This window comes from Thermobia domestica, chromosome 1, assembly GCF_964235325.1.
Source record: "Thermobia domestica chromosome 1, izTheDome1.hap1.1, whole genome shotgun sequence".
In the NCBI taxonomy this organism is placed as follows: Eukaryota; Metazoa; Arthropoda; class Insecta; order Zygentoma; family Lepismatidae; genus Thermobia; species Thermobia domestica.
Window position 1 is genome coordinate 82,280,034 of NC_137454.1, and position 17,168 is coordinate 82,297,201.

At 37.4% G+C, this 17,168-nt stretch overlaps 1 protein-coding gene across 1 annotated transcript in view; it reads left to right on the top strand.

The window, feature by feature from the left end:
* Positions 1-10,204, top strand: part of LOC145666231 (putative gustatory receptor 28a) — a 62,258-nt gene extending 52,054 nt beyond the window's left edge. The window contains exon 4 of the mRNA XM_081733298.1: positions 9,662-10,204. Within this exon, the coding sequence (XP_081589424.1) occupies positions 9,662-9,787 (126 nt within the window). The 3' untranslated portion in view covers positions 9,788-10,204. The remainder of the gene's footprint in view (positions 1-9,661) is intronic.
* The last annotated feature ends 6,964 nt before the right edge of the window (positions 10,205-17,168 follow it).

Sequence of the window (17,168 nt, forward strand, 5' to 3'; positions counted from 1 at the left end):
GCTTTAAACCATACTGATCATTATGTAAGACCTGATTTAAAAACGGTTCTAAACGAGAGGCAAGACAACGTGACAAAATTTTCTGATCAACATTAAGGAGGGTAATCGGTCTAAAATTATCAAAATCATGCGCACCTACATGTTTAGGTACAAGGACCATAATGCCAGCCGTAAAAGAAGAGCTCCACGTGGGTGTGACTCGGAGTTCGTTATACATTTCTGTGAGAAAAGGCTTGAGAATGCCGTGAAATTGGCGGTAAAATTCTAGTGTAAGACCATCAGGTCCCGGAGATTTGTTTAACTTCCCCGCAAAAATAGCTTGGTGAACTTCGCGTTCTGTAAAGGGCTCATTGAGGATGTTACGAGCCTCCGGGGTGATAGAATCGATCGGATGTTCGAAGCAAGGTTCAGAGGATTGGGTTGGAGCGGGGGAATATAGGTTCTGGTATGCATCATACAGAGCTGAGAGTACGCGATCATGCTCGTGAACGTCACCGTTAGGAAAGGTGACCTTGGAAATAAGGTTTTGTTTACCTCTTCGCCTTTCACGGCTAACTGTATGTAAAGAGGCAACTTCATGCTGAAGCATTGTTGTTTTGCCTCTCGTGAAAAAACCTTGATTCTTTTTACGATGTAAAGTTAGTAGGAGTGCCTTAATTTCCTTAATACGAGGAAGTACGTCTACTCCTTGAGCAAGTTCTTTATAATATTCACATAATAAGTTATAGTAGTAATTATATTGCTCTTTAAGAAGAGAGGACCTGTCTTTACTGTGCTGTTTACAGATAGACTGAAAAGAAGGCTTAAGTTGATATAACCACCATGAAAACAAACTTTTCTTGTGAGGTTTAAATTGCATTAAATAATTCCATCTATTGGTAATGAGCAACTGAAGATCCTCGTCAGTTAAAATGCTGTTATTGAGTGACCAAACAAAGGAGGACTTTAAGTACTTACGGATGGGTAAATCAATGGTGCAAACCACAGCACAGTGATCAGAAAAGCATACTGGTTGAACGTTTATGGAGCGCACAAAATTAATTAAGGTGGTACTGACATAGATCCTATCCAAACGTGAGGATCCATTTTGTCGAAAGAAAGTGTGCCCTGGGGTGTTACCTTTATAATGACGCCATACGTCAACTAACGTAAAGTCTTGAACCAATTTACGCAGTGTAAGAGAAGTATTGTAACCGAAACTTGAGTCTATAGGATCTAACACTGCGTTGTAGTCTCCTACACAGATCAAATCTCGTGTACCAGAATGTAACTCCGTGGGAACGTCAGTGAGATAGAAAGAGTTGCGCTCGGAACGATTATTATTGCCTGAAGGTGAATATAAGTTACAAAAATGTATATTTTCATAATTGGCTGTAATAATGCGACCTGACGGAAATTTAGAAAAGTCGGTTAAAGAAATATCTTTACGATATAAAATAGCTGTGCCAGAACCAGTTTCGGAAGGATTGATTTCCCACATGTGATTAAAGAGATAGGAGAAATGATCAATATTGCACTCTTGAAGGAAAATTATGTCCAGATCTGATTTGGTGATGTAATCGGCTAATGCTTTTTGCTTAGTAAGACTAGAAATACCGTTGATATTAATGGTGGCTATACGCGTTTCAAACATAGTTAATGGCCACAAAAGAAGAAAAATACACCAAATAAACACTGCACCAAGAAATGGCATAATGCACTTGACACAACAAAGACGGGTAATATTTGTCGCACATATTCCCATCCTAAAGTGGGAGGTGCTATGATCACTTGTCTGGAGGGGCAACAACATCGTTTACCTTAGTGCTTAGTTCACTTTGATGGGGATCTGCTCGTGACCTCGTGAAACCAGACACACAATTATAGTTCACAGGGAGAACACTTTTAGTTTTCTGATGTTTATTGGCTCGATCGGGTTTATCACGAGGTGAGGACTGAGATCGGCCTTTTCTACGCCTCTTTTCGGGTAGAGCGGAAAACTGGGATGCTTCTGTAGTTGGAGAATCCATCTCACATGAAACACTCATTTCCTGGCGGGAGTCATCCGTGATCGCTGACAACGGAGTATTTACGGCGGTTTCAGGTAACTGATCCTCTTCCGATTTTGCAAATGCTGGAGCAGGAGGAGTTTGTTGTGGAAGATCCGGAGAAGTCGTCACAATGGTACTGGAGGTTGATGAGTCACTCTGTGATGTTGTATTGGATTCAAGGTTTCTCTGGGAGACAGTAGCGGGAGTACTAGTGATAGGTGCATTGGTAAAACTCTTGGGGACATCGAGTTGACAAGTAGGTTCATTTATAGTGAGTGCACTTGGAAGAGTAGGATCACAAGTCATAGTTGGCGATGGAAGGTTTTCCTGTAAAGTTGGAGGACGTTTCTCACTTAATACGGGAAAGCTGGTAAATGAATGAACATCCGGTAAAGTATCCACTTTGTTCAAAGAACCGGGCATGGGCGGTGATCTAGATGTTGGAGCACTGGTGAGGGAAGCCGATACGGCTGGAGGGAGACGGCGCTTCGCACATTCCATCAAAAAATGATTCGGGGAGTCACAGATAGCGCAGGTTTTAACTTGGCCTCCATACGTTAACCACAATCGTAAACCACATATAGTCACATAAGAAGGTATAGGGCGCTTAATACACATGCGTATTATCTTTCTACCAGTTCGGACTTCGTAGATATGGCCAGTAGAATACATTTCATCTGTAATGGATTTGATATCACCATACTGAGATAGGACACGGGTAATATGTTGATCTTCTAATTCGGTGGGTACCAAATGTAAACGAACTGTCACCACATTGGAACTTGCGGAATCTATTAAAATATTGTATGTACCAAGTTCATCTGAATAAGTGACCTTTCCATTCACTCGAAAGAGAATTTGTTCACAAATCACTTGCGATATTAACTTTAGATATAACTGTTTGCGACTATAATCGAATTCAATACTGACAACTTGATCTGGAAGCAAATTGAAAGTATTACGAATCCATTCATGTAACACTAATGTATTAGGCTTATTTACTACATCTTGGAATGATAAACGTAAAGTATTCACTCGAATAACTGACATGGTTCACTGAGAATGGAAAACAGTACTTCGCACTAGACTATATAATGAAATTAGCAAATAGCAAACACTAAGTACTTGATAGCAGAAAATACTCCACTTGACAATGCGGCGTGAGTTGAAAAAAAAACACTCAACACTGCCACTCGCACACCTACGTAGACAGCGGTGTGAACAGCACGGCGTCTGCCGAGCAACTCTACCACTCGGCTACCAGAACCGACAATAATTTTCGTTTATTTTGTGCTATATGTAGATCATGTCTTGTGATATCGCATCTGTATCGACCAATCAGATCAGAGGATATGCTGAAACGTTTGGGATCCGCAAATATGCAGACCGTCGTTGTCTTGCATTGAATCGCAAGCCGACGCAGGGGTCCGTAACTGGTTCTATGAGTCAGTCAGTCATGATGATTCATAATTATCCACGTCAATGCGGAATGCGTTCTCACGTCTGGTCGTCTCGAATTTTTCCTTTGGTATCTTAGACAACACACTGTTACTCGATATTTGAAGACACAAAAGAACATTGAATCATGTGTAAATTCAGAATGATCCACTGTTCATAATGTTCGACTCACACAGACACTAGCGATAGGTGGGGAGCGCGTTTCAACAAACTAAGTTATTACCTGAATACATATAGTTTTCGCATAGTTTACTAATCCTAATGCTCAATCCACCGTTCCTTGATACGAAGGCGGGGAGCGCGTTTCGACACCACAATAGAAAATAATGAACACTAGAACCACCTGACTTGTACTTATGGGTGGCTCGGAGCAGAGTCCGAGCAGAGTCCTGCTTCCTTACAACCACATCCCACCCAACACAAATACATACTGGTCATGTGTAAAGAATGTTCCTCGAGGTACATTGGAATGTACATGATAGGTACGTGAATAGAGCAATCATGTGAAATACACATGTAAGGAATAAGGTTACTTCCGCCCAAAAGTACGTGCATGACACATACCGAGGAATGTATCTATTATGTGTATATCACGTACCGTGTATGTACTTGACACATTTACTTGGCATGTGCCAGGAATGTACTAGGCATGTTAGTAATGTTCCTTAGGGCAGTGCTATTCAACCGGGGGTGCGAGTACTTAAATTAACGCTTCATTTTTACGTTCGAATGTAGAAGCATGTACTTCTAAAAAAAGCCACGAAACTAAGTCTGAAAATACATTCCCTCCTCCGGCATCTGTGTAGCAATTTATCTATCTATTAAAATGCTACAGTAGCATTTAAGAGCGACCGAGTTCTAACCTATAACCTTAGCATTCATTCCTTTGATTTGCGGTTATTTGTGATTTCACGTTTATAACAAAGACAAATATTTTTAAAAGAGTGTAGTTTAAATAAATTACTTAAGGAAATATTTTTCACAAAGTTTATCCTTTTAAATTATTGTTCAAAGGCCTTTGCCTTTAGTAAGCCTTCTCCGAAATAAATGCAAATGAATTGTGCTGCCATCTTTGGAGCTGTTTTAAAATATGCATATATGTTTTTCGACAATGAGATCTCAGAAACTACAGGCTCTAGACAGATGACGTTTTCACTGATCGATTGCAAATTTCATGTAGATTGTCCAGTTCTAATTGAATATTTAAAAAAAGATGGACACTATTTTTTTATTACATTTTTACGGGTACATTGGAAGTGTTGAAATTTAAAAAAAAATAAAACATCACATCCTAATCATTATACATTCCAACACCACACTGTTGTATATAGGGGTTGTATATGTCTCCGGCATTTGTTTCATAGCCAAATAATAATGGAAAAGGAAGGATAACCATTTCTCCAGTCTAAGATGAACTTTTTTTTGGGAGTGTTTTGCCCAATGAACACCATATATAACTGACATTATATTAATTTTGTATGTAATGTATTTGCTTATTACATACTGCATGCAAGAAGAAAGAAAACACTGGTTATACATGAATTAGAAACTCCAACCGGAAGTAGGCTCAAATCTTGCAAACGGTGCGAGATATTCAGAAAAATAATCGAAAAATCTCCCCTTTATGATACCCCTTGGCTATTTTTTTAATCAATACGTCTTTAACTTGTGTCTGTAAAGAGACATGTACAGATGTTGTAAGGAATGATAAGGCGATTTATGCTCATATGCGAATAATGCCCTGTGTAGAGAGCGCAGGTTCAGCTAGTTTCTTGCAAAAATTCTTCAATCGAAGATTTATAATCGCCACTGATTTTCAATTTTGTCGATATTATCTTCAAATTCCACAGAAGGTGAAAGAAGAAGCTAAATCAGTAAAAGATGTTTCACCGGTTTCAGGCTTATTGCCACTGAAAAGCGACATTTCCTGAAGGATGTCTATATTACCAGGCTGAATTTCTTTAAGGAGTTAGTTTATACTTAAACTTATGTCTTCCCGAAAATTTTATTTAACGTCTAGTTTTAACGTACAGGTTTTGAACTAATTTTCTGCTGTGTAATGTCACAATATAACCATCAATGCTAATTTTATGAGGACAATTCTGACAGTGGGATTTAGAATGTTACAACCTAGAGAACGCATCAAACGTCAGAAAATTGCAAAATGACACACAGAATATATTAAAATGTGGCTAAACTCAGAAAGTGGCTATAGAAGTGAAAAGCATATGGCTAAAAATGCCACTATTGGCTCTTTGGAAATTATGTGACTAACGACGTTCTCAAAATGGCCAGATCTAGTCACAAAGTGGCTAAATTGGCAACCCTAGTCGCAATACGAAGCAACTTACGCACAACCATGCCATGGTACATGGGGTATGTGCCATTCACATTCCTCACATTCCAGTGAAGCATGTAAAAGTACCTTTCAAGTGTCAGAAATTCCTCGAAAGGCACATACCTAGCGACACATGCTATGCATATGAAATGTACATTTCTCAAGTACCAGGTACGTAAACGATACATATGGAACTTAAATGGCACGTTCCTAGAATGTACCTGGTTGGGTGGGATGCGCGAATGAATTGTCTCTTCGGCCAACTTCTGTATAAATAAGCCTGAACGGGTAATTCCCGATTTTTACTCGTAACATCGGGACCAAAATCATGGTTAAAATTAGCGGTGAGATTCTCCTGTGGAATGCACACCGAGCGATTTTTCTTTCTCACCGTATAAGGAGTCCTGAGTGTTTTGCACCGCAGTCACTTCACACACACAGAAGCAAATGTACATGTATATGCTTGTGAGGGAGCAGTTCTTAGAATTTCCTTTTTATATGAGGCTTGTTCAATGAATTCAAAAATTTGCCCTCTCTTTATTATTTTGAATAAGACAATAAACGAACCTCAAAAGGCGGTGATAAGTGCTGGGAGTAGTATCGCGGGAGGGAGATTTATGCAGCACTCAGTAAAGTGTGGACAAGCAAATAGGAAATGTATGAGCAAAGACACTGTTTCGTCGGTGCCACAGGATGTAATATAAAAAGATGACTTGGTTTGTACTGTCGTATTCTTAGGTTACGAGAGGTGGCTTCTCATATCACGAAGTTGTATGTACGTTACAAGAACAAGGATACGTGCATGGAAGCTACGGGTAGAAGAGATTCATACGCAGCGATGACCTAGCAGTAGACCACGAAATGCGACTATGCCACAAGATAACGCCGCAGTCCCGACGGACCTTAAAAAGTTGTCTACACTATTAGCGGCGGTGAAGTTCGGACGGATGTGAACTTTTCTGCTTCGATGGCCTGTATCGCTGAACGCTATACTTGAGTCACGCATGCCTTCACGAAGGATTCTATTGACAAAGAATCACATACGTTTCAGGCCGAGATAGGAAAAGAACACCGTCGTTTACGTGCTGTTGCCGGGTTAGTTTCACTTTAACTTGTCATACAGTTATGACCACATACGTCTCAGATGCTGTCGTTGTAAACGCAATCGAACATCAAAGCTGGCGAACCCCAAGGACGAAAGTGTGGGGTCCCATTGCGTGCAATACGAAGCTCGACTGCTACAAGTTCAGGGTAAGCTAATAAATGCCACTAAATCAGAGGAGCCCGAAATCACAACCTCCCTTTAAACAAATCAAAGACCCATATTTCAGGAGAATAATGCCTGCTCACATGTATCCTGGAGTGTTCAAGCCTTCTTCAAGGAACGACAGACACTGCTAGCTCTGGCGTGCACAATCGCCCATCAAAACGTGTAAAATGTCGTTGGCCGCCATCTTGTTCGTCACGGTCCTTCAGTAGACAGCGTTGATATGTTATGGACTCGCAAAGAAGCAGTGTGACAAGCGATTCCTCAGGAACGCATCCAACGCTGTTTGATTCGATGCTTTGACGTTTTTACGCAGCATGGTTGCAGCACGTGAAGGCTTCAGTGTTAGAGGTGTTGTTCAGTTCTCAAGCTTTAAATTTCATTCTACTTACACGTGGTTTTTTGGTGTTACATTTTTACATACAGAAGTGTACTAAATTTACGTTGTTTTTTTTTTTTTCAAATGATATGAAGAGTTCAAGTACTGTACAGCATATTCAAACAAATAGATGAAGTTGCTAAAAAATGTGAATTTCTGAACTTCGTTTTTAAACCAAATATGATCATGATTGACTTCGAAAGTGTCATCCACAGTACCGTTCGTATCTCTTGAACTACGTACTATACAACTGATTGATTGCGGATATCACCTTAGAACAAGCATTGTATAGGCGAATTCACAAACTTCGCTCTGGTACCGAATATCGAAGTCAAGACAGTAGAATACGTCGTCGTAGACGTAAGTGTGACTTACCTCGTCTTGTTTGAGCCCAGCTGATATTGGAGAGTATTTTCTCGGAAAGACAGCTGAATATTGACCTATCATCTAGAAGTGAAAGAGTTTGTGGACTGTCTTGCAGAACATTGTTTTCAGAAAGATTGTAAACTTTCATGCTAATATATTTCGAGTATTTTTTTAATTGTGTTTCTAAAGCACTACACATTGACGTATGCAAGGGGTTCGGGGCATTAAATCCCATTGAAGAAGATATGAAAAAAATACACGTTTACTATGTACATATAAATCTTGCTTGTCTTGAAAGAATATGAGATCGAGTACTTTAATCTACTCTACTTTGATGCAATTCCGCCTACGCCACTGGTGCTACATATGGAACGATGATAGATTTGAAAATATTCTACGAGCATTTTGGAATAGTATATGAGGCGGCTAGTATCAAAAACCGCCAAATCCATTTTTTTTTACCGAAATTAGTTATATCGCTTGTTATATGTTTGATCTAAAGGAATTCCATGAAAACAGAATTTTGTTTAAAAGCTTAACATTTCATACTAGTTCAAATATGGGGCTTTGTACGCGTGTATATGGAGCTTCACTGCACGTTTTGCGAGATTACTTGAACCTAAGCGAAATGGATGTAACGGATTTTGATACTAGGCGCCTCATATGATTAAGAGGTTAAAAATGAAAGAGTAAACGTAACATTCTGTAGTTTATGGTAAATAAGACGTTCTTAACTATAAACAATCTACGAAAAATAATTTACTGCAAGTAAAAAGAAATGAGAAAAAGAAATGAGAAACTCGATATGATAAAAGTGCATCACAAAAGGAAAGCTCTCTAAGCACATTCAGACAGCTACTGTGAAGGTTCTGACTTCTTGGCACTACAGGAAATTAGAATGCTTGTCGACGAAACATTAATTGATATGTACTGATTACCTGTCTAATGAAGCTATAATTATAGAGTTATTGTATATATGGTATTTTCAATCCTATTCTCAACCTGTGCCTCTACTCTAGGTCTTAATTTTCAGCTTGCTCTAACTCTTCTTGAACCATAGAAAAAAAGAAACTGACCACCCTACCTTGTTTTGCTAGCTTGGTGGCCAAACCTAGGTGAGTTAGAAACTGCCTTTGGACAGAACGTTCAGATACAGACATTTAATCAGTTCTAACATGTAATTCCACAGTGTATATTGTCTAATACATTCATTCCAAGTCCATGGATATTCATGATATATAATGTATGTCGGATGATCGTTTAAACATACAAGTACGACGTACATCGCACATACGTGTCAAGAACGTTTGTTCTAGGACAGTCTACTGCTATTAAAATCATAATTATTAATGAACAAAATAAATAGTTTACTATTGGTTAACTGCATTTTGGAATGTTCCACTAAATATCCGCTTTATGGAAAACCATGTGTGCCCAAGTGTGGATACCAAAGAGCTATAATAAAGCATCCATATTTAGTGATATCTTGTGGACACACTGTAGATATCCAAGAAATAAACTGGATGTTCCTTGGACGTTCTGCTATTGTGTGGGATAATGTGACCAGGGTTTGAATCTCAAATTTTTGCTTTCAAGTATTAATAAGCGAACCATCACTAACCATAGTTGTCTGATCCTTAGAATAATCCAAAATGTAATAAGAATAGGCCTATACTACAAGTATAATTCTGTATGCGTTTCAATTATAGCAATTATGATTTGCTAATAATTAGATGGCCTTATACATTCATTTGTCATATCAATATGTGACACATTTGTTTCTGTATATAATTTTATGCATTCATTAACATCTCTTTTCTTAGATTGCTGGCGCTGTGACGACCTACCTTGTAATCCTGATACAATTTCAAACATCGGTTAAAGACGAATCAACATCAACGTACTCGACTGCTTCGCCAATGTGGAACGTGTCTACCACACCACTTTAGTTACGAAGAAAACCAGCTTTTTCAGGTGTGCAGAAGTAATGGCAAAAATACCGCAAGAAATTACTCAGGGATGTAATGATTAAAACAAATACTTGCACTTTTTTTTTGTAAACTTCAATATGTGAAAAGTGAATGGAAAAGCTCAAGAAAGTACAAAATATTGTATATATGTGTATATATGATTAAGGAATTAAGTATACTACATTTTACATTAAGTATAAAAAATATGCCTATAAATTACTGTATAACTATGAAAGTACAACGTATGGACACTTCAACTCTCCTACCGTTCGAGACCAAGTGCATAGACTATTTCATGATTATGTTTGTTATGTGCTTCTGATGTTCATTTCATGTATAGTATGTGTTATCTTCTAATTATATCTTGTAGAGTAGACTGTGTCAAAATAAACTATACTCGAATCTGGTAATTTATTCTGAAGTTATAGAAAAAAAATATGTACCCGGCCGGAGAGAAGATATTACACTATTAAACTTCGAGAGAGGAATGATATGAAAACAAGTCTGATAAACATAGAAACAAACATGAGTTTTTAAGAACTGGAAGCTGCAAAAAGCCGGTTGATTATTTTTCATTTATGACGCACGATCCTGAATCAATTTTAATCGTTTTGCATATTTAAGAAAATGACAAGTAATAATTCAGAAAATGACAAATAATTTAATAAATAATAGTTCAGAATTTTATTTTAAACTACTATTTTGTCTTAGGTTTGATTCTTTTCATATTTGCTCCTACACGTTTGAATCTAGAATAAAGGGTACCAATAAAATCGCAAGGAAACTAGAAACTTTCGTTTTAAAAATATCTTCTTTGTTCTTAAAATGATATTGAAAGTGTAATGAAAAAATAGGATAGTATAGTACATATAATACATACTCATTACCGGCTCTAAAGTTGACCAACAAGATTTCTGTCAAAATATTAAGTACTACGATAACTAAATTTTTAATGGTGAAATTTTCGACTTTCGTAAGGATAAAAGTCCATGAATGTGATTTCGTAAAGAAAAATGATGGGAATGTGATTTCGAATTAGATTCGAAACTTTGTAAGAAAACAAGAAACTTTTGTTCTCGTTTTCTCTTTGTTTCTTAAAACTACACCCAAAGTGTGACGAGAGATGTTTTACATAAAGCACGAGTTTTTTTACACAATTCTAGAAGTAAAGGAAACTTTGAAAGTAGTTTGTGTTTCACTGTTAGGAGTATGTATATGTTACTAATAGGAAAAGATAAACATATACATGGCTATCAGAATAATGGAAATACATAAAAAATGGTATATACCAGATTAATATGGAGTCGCACCACCTTTCGTTCTCGGAACAACTCTAATAGGACGTGAAATTAAATTAGAAAGACTGTGAGCGGAAGCAAGTGTAATATTACACCATTCTGCGTATAGTGCATCATTTAGTTCTGTGAGAGAGAACAGTGACGTAACTAGGGAACAAACGTGGCTTGTGCTCCGGGCGCCGCATTGGGGAGCGCAAAACTGGAAAAATATTTATTTTCACTATAAGGCAAGGAAAGGCGTTTTAGCAAACTAAAGATCATAAAAAATTACCTCAGAAACTTAACAGAACAAGAACGACTCATCAATCTTACTATCATATCCATAGAACATAAGTTAGCTTCAAAGATATCTTTTGAGGACGTTGCTAAAACTTTTGCAACCAAAAGAGCAGGCAAATTTAAGTTTTAGTTCAAGCGTTATATGTTTTCATTTAATTTTCATCGATTTAAGAGATTTGTAGAATGTCCGAGTATGATACTCGAGACAACAGCTTGAGTGTTTGTCATAATTAAATATTCTATTCTGAAGCAACAGACTGTTGATTCATTCTATGTACATCCTGATATAATTTTTTTTAAAAAAAATCGTGATTTGCAGTTATCATGATAAGTCTATAAGAATATGTCAAGCATGCTACTCTCAATTATTTGGCAATCAAATACTAATTAGTTTGGTGTTTTACCTTGTACTAAAAATTAAATTGTGTACTACAGTTTTGAAATCAAGCTTTACCACTTGAAAAAAATGGAATAAGAGAATGACTCTGTGATGCCAATATCAAGTGTAGTCGGGGAGCGATTTGGTTTGGTTGGTCGGGGAGGGGGGGACACTCAGGCGATTTTGTTGTTCAGGGAGACAACGAGTTTAGTTGAGTCCCTGAAAGAGGATGAAGGCGGAAATATGAGCTGGATTCATCTCTCCAAAACGGATCACAAATTTTCAATTGTATTCAGGGATTGAACGGACCAGGGAAGGTGTTTGATATTGTAAAACTTTGTGTAAATTCGTCTCATATAAGGAAGAGGTAGAGCAGTTAATAAAAAGAGTGTCCGGAATCGTCTCCCACTACCAGTTTTATTATAAAAATATGAGTATTTGTACAAAATACTATACAATTTGGTCTCTATTTAAAAGGGTGAGTAAAAGGTAGTCTTTGACCGTGTGGTCGCAGACAGGATCTCCAACAGAGCCCCGTAGCAGGCTAAGAGGAGTGGAGTTAAGGAACCAATGCTCCGTAGCAAGCAGAGGCAGGTTAAGTTGCCAACAGAGCCCCGTAGCAGGCTAAGCGGCTGAGGTTGGGATTCCCAGACAGAGCCCCGTAGCAGGCTAAGCCAGGAGATAGGATAGGCGTAGTCCCGTGGCAGACTAGAGGCCTGGGGTTAGGTTACTCCAAGAGTCCCGTAGCAGACTAGTGGAGGGTCACCAGAAAACTGGTACTGAGCTGGATTCTTCTGCCCAATTTATAGCGTCCCTTGGGTGGCGGTGGCGCTTCTGCTTCGATTTCGTCTTCTGCTCCGTAGGAGGGGCTAAACGTCGTCTGCAGGTGATAGCAGGTCCCTCTGGTGGAAGATCCTCTTGCCGAACCATGTGGTGTTGTTTGTAAACATTGAAGCGTGGAACTGCTTGTTTACGACATCACATAGGATATTACACCCCCCTGGCTTGTTTAAAAATAAGCCGAAGGGTTATTTTTGTTTATGTGATAGTTGGCAACACTGAAGAATCACACACACAAAAGAAATCACTGAACACTAAACACTTGTGGCACTGAAATAAATGAAAATCACTTTTCGGAGCAGTAATGTGGTAGCGGAATATAGAGCACTAAACAGGTGGTCCCTATATACAGGCAGGATCCGTACATGGTACATGATACTTCATTTCCCTCGAGATAGGGCTGTTTTTGGCTTGGCGTCAATAAATATAAACTAATTCACTTATAGTAAGTGGGGTTGGAGTCTGTGTTAGCTGTTGCTCCTTAGTTGTATTATTGGTATTAAATGTTTCCAATGGAATAGGAGATGAAATTTCTATGCGGTTCGTTCTAGATTTGTTTGGTAACGAACGAAGACGACGATATAATATGTATAAAATAATAAGACTTAGGAATACTAAAAAAGTTGCAATTGACACTGAGATATAAAGATAATTTATATTGGAAAGTTCTAATTCGAACGGCGTGATTTCTTGGTCACCCTGTATAAGGTGTAAAAGTTTCTAAAATATTTGCACTAAAGATATGTATTTCAATAAAATAATCCAATTTTAAATGTCAATGATAATAGTAATAATGGTCCTGAATTCCTGGTCATCCTGTATAATGTAGATGTGGTCATAACTTTTGAAACGTCCTGTACAATATTCAAGTTGCATAATGTCAGTTACAATATGTAGTTCACAGAAGAAAAGAAAAAATATTATCGATGATAATGTAGAAATATGTTAGCTGTCCTTGTAAAAGATCATTTGCCTTTTAAATGCGGAAATGCAGATGTCAGCATTCTTTCTTCAGCCGTAAAATAAATGAATCAGCTTTTTATAAAACAAAAAGGAAATGAATGTTTGTGTTGTTATGAAAAGTGTTTTTATCTGTTGAAGTCGTCTTTGTATTTCTTTCTTCCTAGTGTGAGTACTGCACTTTTTTTTTTTTTGTGTGTGTGTGTAGAGAATAAAAAGAACTTATTTATCCTGTTCTATGTCTTGTAATTCTTGATAAAATGGCTTGATTCGGTCTATTGAGATTTCTTGTATTTTCTTCCGAAAAGAATTTGGAAATTCTATCTTATAAAGGTTAGGATTCAGTCTATCCAGGATTTGAACGGGTCCAACATAGGAAGCTGAAAAACTTTCCGGCACTCCTATTTGCCGATTAGGAAAGTAAACTAGTACTTTTTGTCCCTTTTCAAATTGAGTTTGTCGGTGTCTGCTATCGAAATACTTTTTCTGCTTATTATAGCTAGCGATCAAGTTATTCTGTACACTCTCACGTATTTTATTCAAATGTTCTTTGTTGACACATAATGTTGGAGTTGACGCTAACGCAATATCAGAGATGGTCTTAGGTTCATATCCATACATGAGGAAAAAAGCAGAATATTTAGTTCCGGCTTGCACAAATGTATTAATAGCGAATGTAATATATGGTATCAGCTTCGGCCAAAGATTTTGGTTTTCTTGCACGAAAAATTTAAGTGCATTCTGTATTGTCTTGTGGAATGTTTCCACTACCCCTAGGTTTTTATGGTCGTATGCAGGGCAAAATTTAAATTCAAAGTTATAGCATTTTGCCAAATTTTGCAGCCTCTTAGCGTTATGTACTGGATGTCTATCCAGGTATAAATATGAAAAAGGTCCAAATTTGAGTATGATGTCATATATGAGAAATTGTTCAATTTCTTCCGCTGTTATGTTGTCCACAACCTTGGTCACACAATATCTTGTGCACATTTCTATGGCCACTAATATGTGTTTAAACTGTCCATTTCCCACTGTTATTTTTCCAATAGAATCATATTGCCAAGCTGTTGCGATCGGCTTAGGTGGGTGATGGAGTAATTGACCCGCTGGTTTAACTGGTAATTTCTTGAATTTCTGACAGGAAATGCATGTTTTAATTCTGTTGGCAATGTACGCTTTCATATTAGGAAAGTAGTATTTCCTAAGCGCCGATTGATATGTTTTGGTATATCCAAAGTGTGGTGCCATTGGGTTATTGTGTAAGGCATCAAACCACTTACTTAATAAAGATTTCGGCACACAAAGTAGATATAACAATCCTAATTGGGGATGCTTCTGTGTTCTGTATAATATCCCGTCCTTTAGAGAAAAATATTTTGCGGCCCGAAGAGTAGACAACTTATTAGGTTCCTTATTTTCCAAAACAGTGATGATGTCAGAGAATGAAGGATCTTTCCTTTGTTCTTCTGCTAAATTTGGTAGGATTATAGGTTGTTCAATTTGGAGAGTAGTGTCTAAAGAATGAGATGCAAATACTTTAGCATCTTCTGTGTCCGAGAAAATGTCAATTTCTTGTTTTTCTCCCTGTTTAATCTCCTGTTTATCTTCTAAACGACTAAAGATGTCCGCTGGGTGTAATTGACTTTTAATGTGTTGTATTTCGAAATTGTAGTCTGCTAAGAATATTCGGTAGCGACTAAATTTTCCAACTTTGTCCACTTGTGTTGTGAGAGATGTCAAGCATTTGGCGTCTATAAATAATTTAAATCTTCTATTTAGTAGGAAGTATCTAAATTTTCTCAAAACATAAATTAAGGCGTACAGCTCTTTTTGCCAAGTGGATGCTTTCCTTTCACTTGGTGTAAAACGTCTACTAGCATAGGCAACAACACGTTCTTGTTTCGTTTTTTGGTTATAACATGCTAATAAGCCTCCTGCGGAGATAGAGGAAGCGTCGGTATACACACGTATTTCCAGTGAGGGATCGAAGTGAAACAAAGATGGCGCGTGTATGATGTCAGTCTTAAGTTTCTCAAATAATTCGTCATGCTGAGAGGTCCATTTAAATTTTGAATTCTTGTCTAAAAGGCACTGAAATGGTTCTATTTTTTCTGAGAAATTTTTGATATGTGCTCTTAAATAAGAACATAATCCTAAAAAGCTTTTCAGAGTTCTTTTAGTAGTTGGTTTCTTAAAATTTCGAATCTTGTTAGCGATTTTAGGTGAAATCTTGATTTCTTTCCCACTAACTGTGAAGCCTAAAACGTCCAATTCTGTGTATAATAAGTGGGTCTTTTTTGGACTGGCACGAAAATCATGCTTTCTTAATCTTTTAAAAAGTAATTCTAAATCCGATAACTGTTGTTTCCAATTTTTACTTCCTATGACCAAATCATCAGCGAATGCAGTTATACGGGGTGGTAGGCCCTCTAAAAGCATGCGTACAGCTATACTGAGTCCGGCGGCGGAACTGGAGTGACCCATGGTACACCTCTGGAATTTATATGCCTTTCTAGTATGGTTGACCTCAAAAGTCATGTATTTTTGGCTTTTGGGATGCAACAATAGCTGGAAATAGGAGGATTTTATGTCGATTGTGGATATGGAGTTTTTTCCTCTTAAAACGTGTAGAATATCCTCCGTATTTTGAAATGGTATACTTAGGTAATGTGAGAACCTATTACAAGCTTGGAGGTTGAGAACTAAGCGGAACTCTGAAGTATTTGGCTTCTTCACTATGAGAAGTGGCGATGAAAACGAACTATCGCTAGTTTCCTTGATAATATTTGCGTCTAAGAGTTGCTTAATTTGTAAGTCAATTTGAGGTCTTACTGCTAATGGAACCGGAGGAGATCTTTGATGGAAGGATGCTCCTTTGTCTATCCGTATTTTATGTATATAACCTCGGAAATATCCAATGTCTGTTGGTGTGTAGGAAAAAACATCTCTGTATTTAAAGAGTAAATCTTGTACGGCTTTCTTTTTTTCTTCTGATAAATCCGGGTTTATGTCAAACAAATTAATATCAAAAAATGATTTTGTTTCTTCTAATCGATCCTGAATTTCTTTGTCTGATCTGTAAAAAGTTTCGTCATCATGGCCATTATCTTGACAATTACCCTGTAAATCTACTTCTTGAAGATTCTCTTCTACGTAAGCAATTGGGGTGCTCTTTACTAACGTTACCGGTCTACTAGTAGGATTTGATATCAATAAAGTCAAATTATTCTTAGGTACCTTAGTAGGTAACGTTTGTAGTCCGTATTTGTCCAGCAAATTTTCTAATGGAGAGATGAAAAAATATTTATTATTCTTTTGCCGATTCTTGACACTAATTGGTAAAAAGAAATGTGACCTGGCTGGTATGGTAACCTTCCTGGTTGTGAAAACATCAGCCGACTTGTGCTGTTTTATTGTATGCATAGCGTTAGCAGATAATTTTTCCTGGGTATCAATTTCAATTGGATACTGCGGAGGCCTTGGTTTCTTGTATACTGACAACATGTTATTCTTTAAGTCAATTTTGGTCTGTAATCGATTTAGAATGTCTTCACCGAATAAAGGCAAAAAATCTCCATGCTCTAAAATTCTGAAATAATGAGAA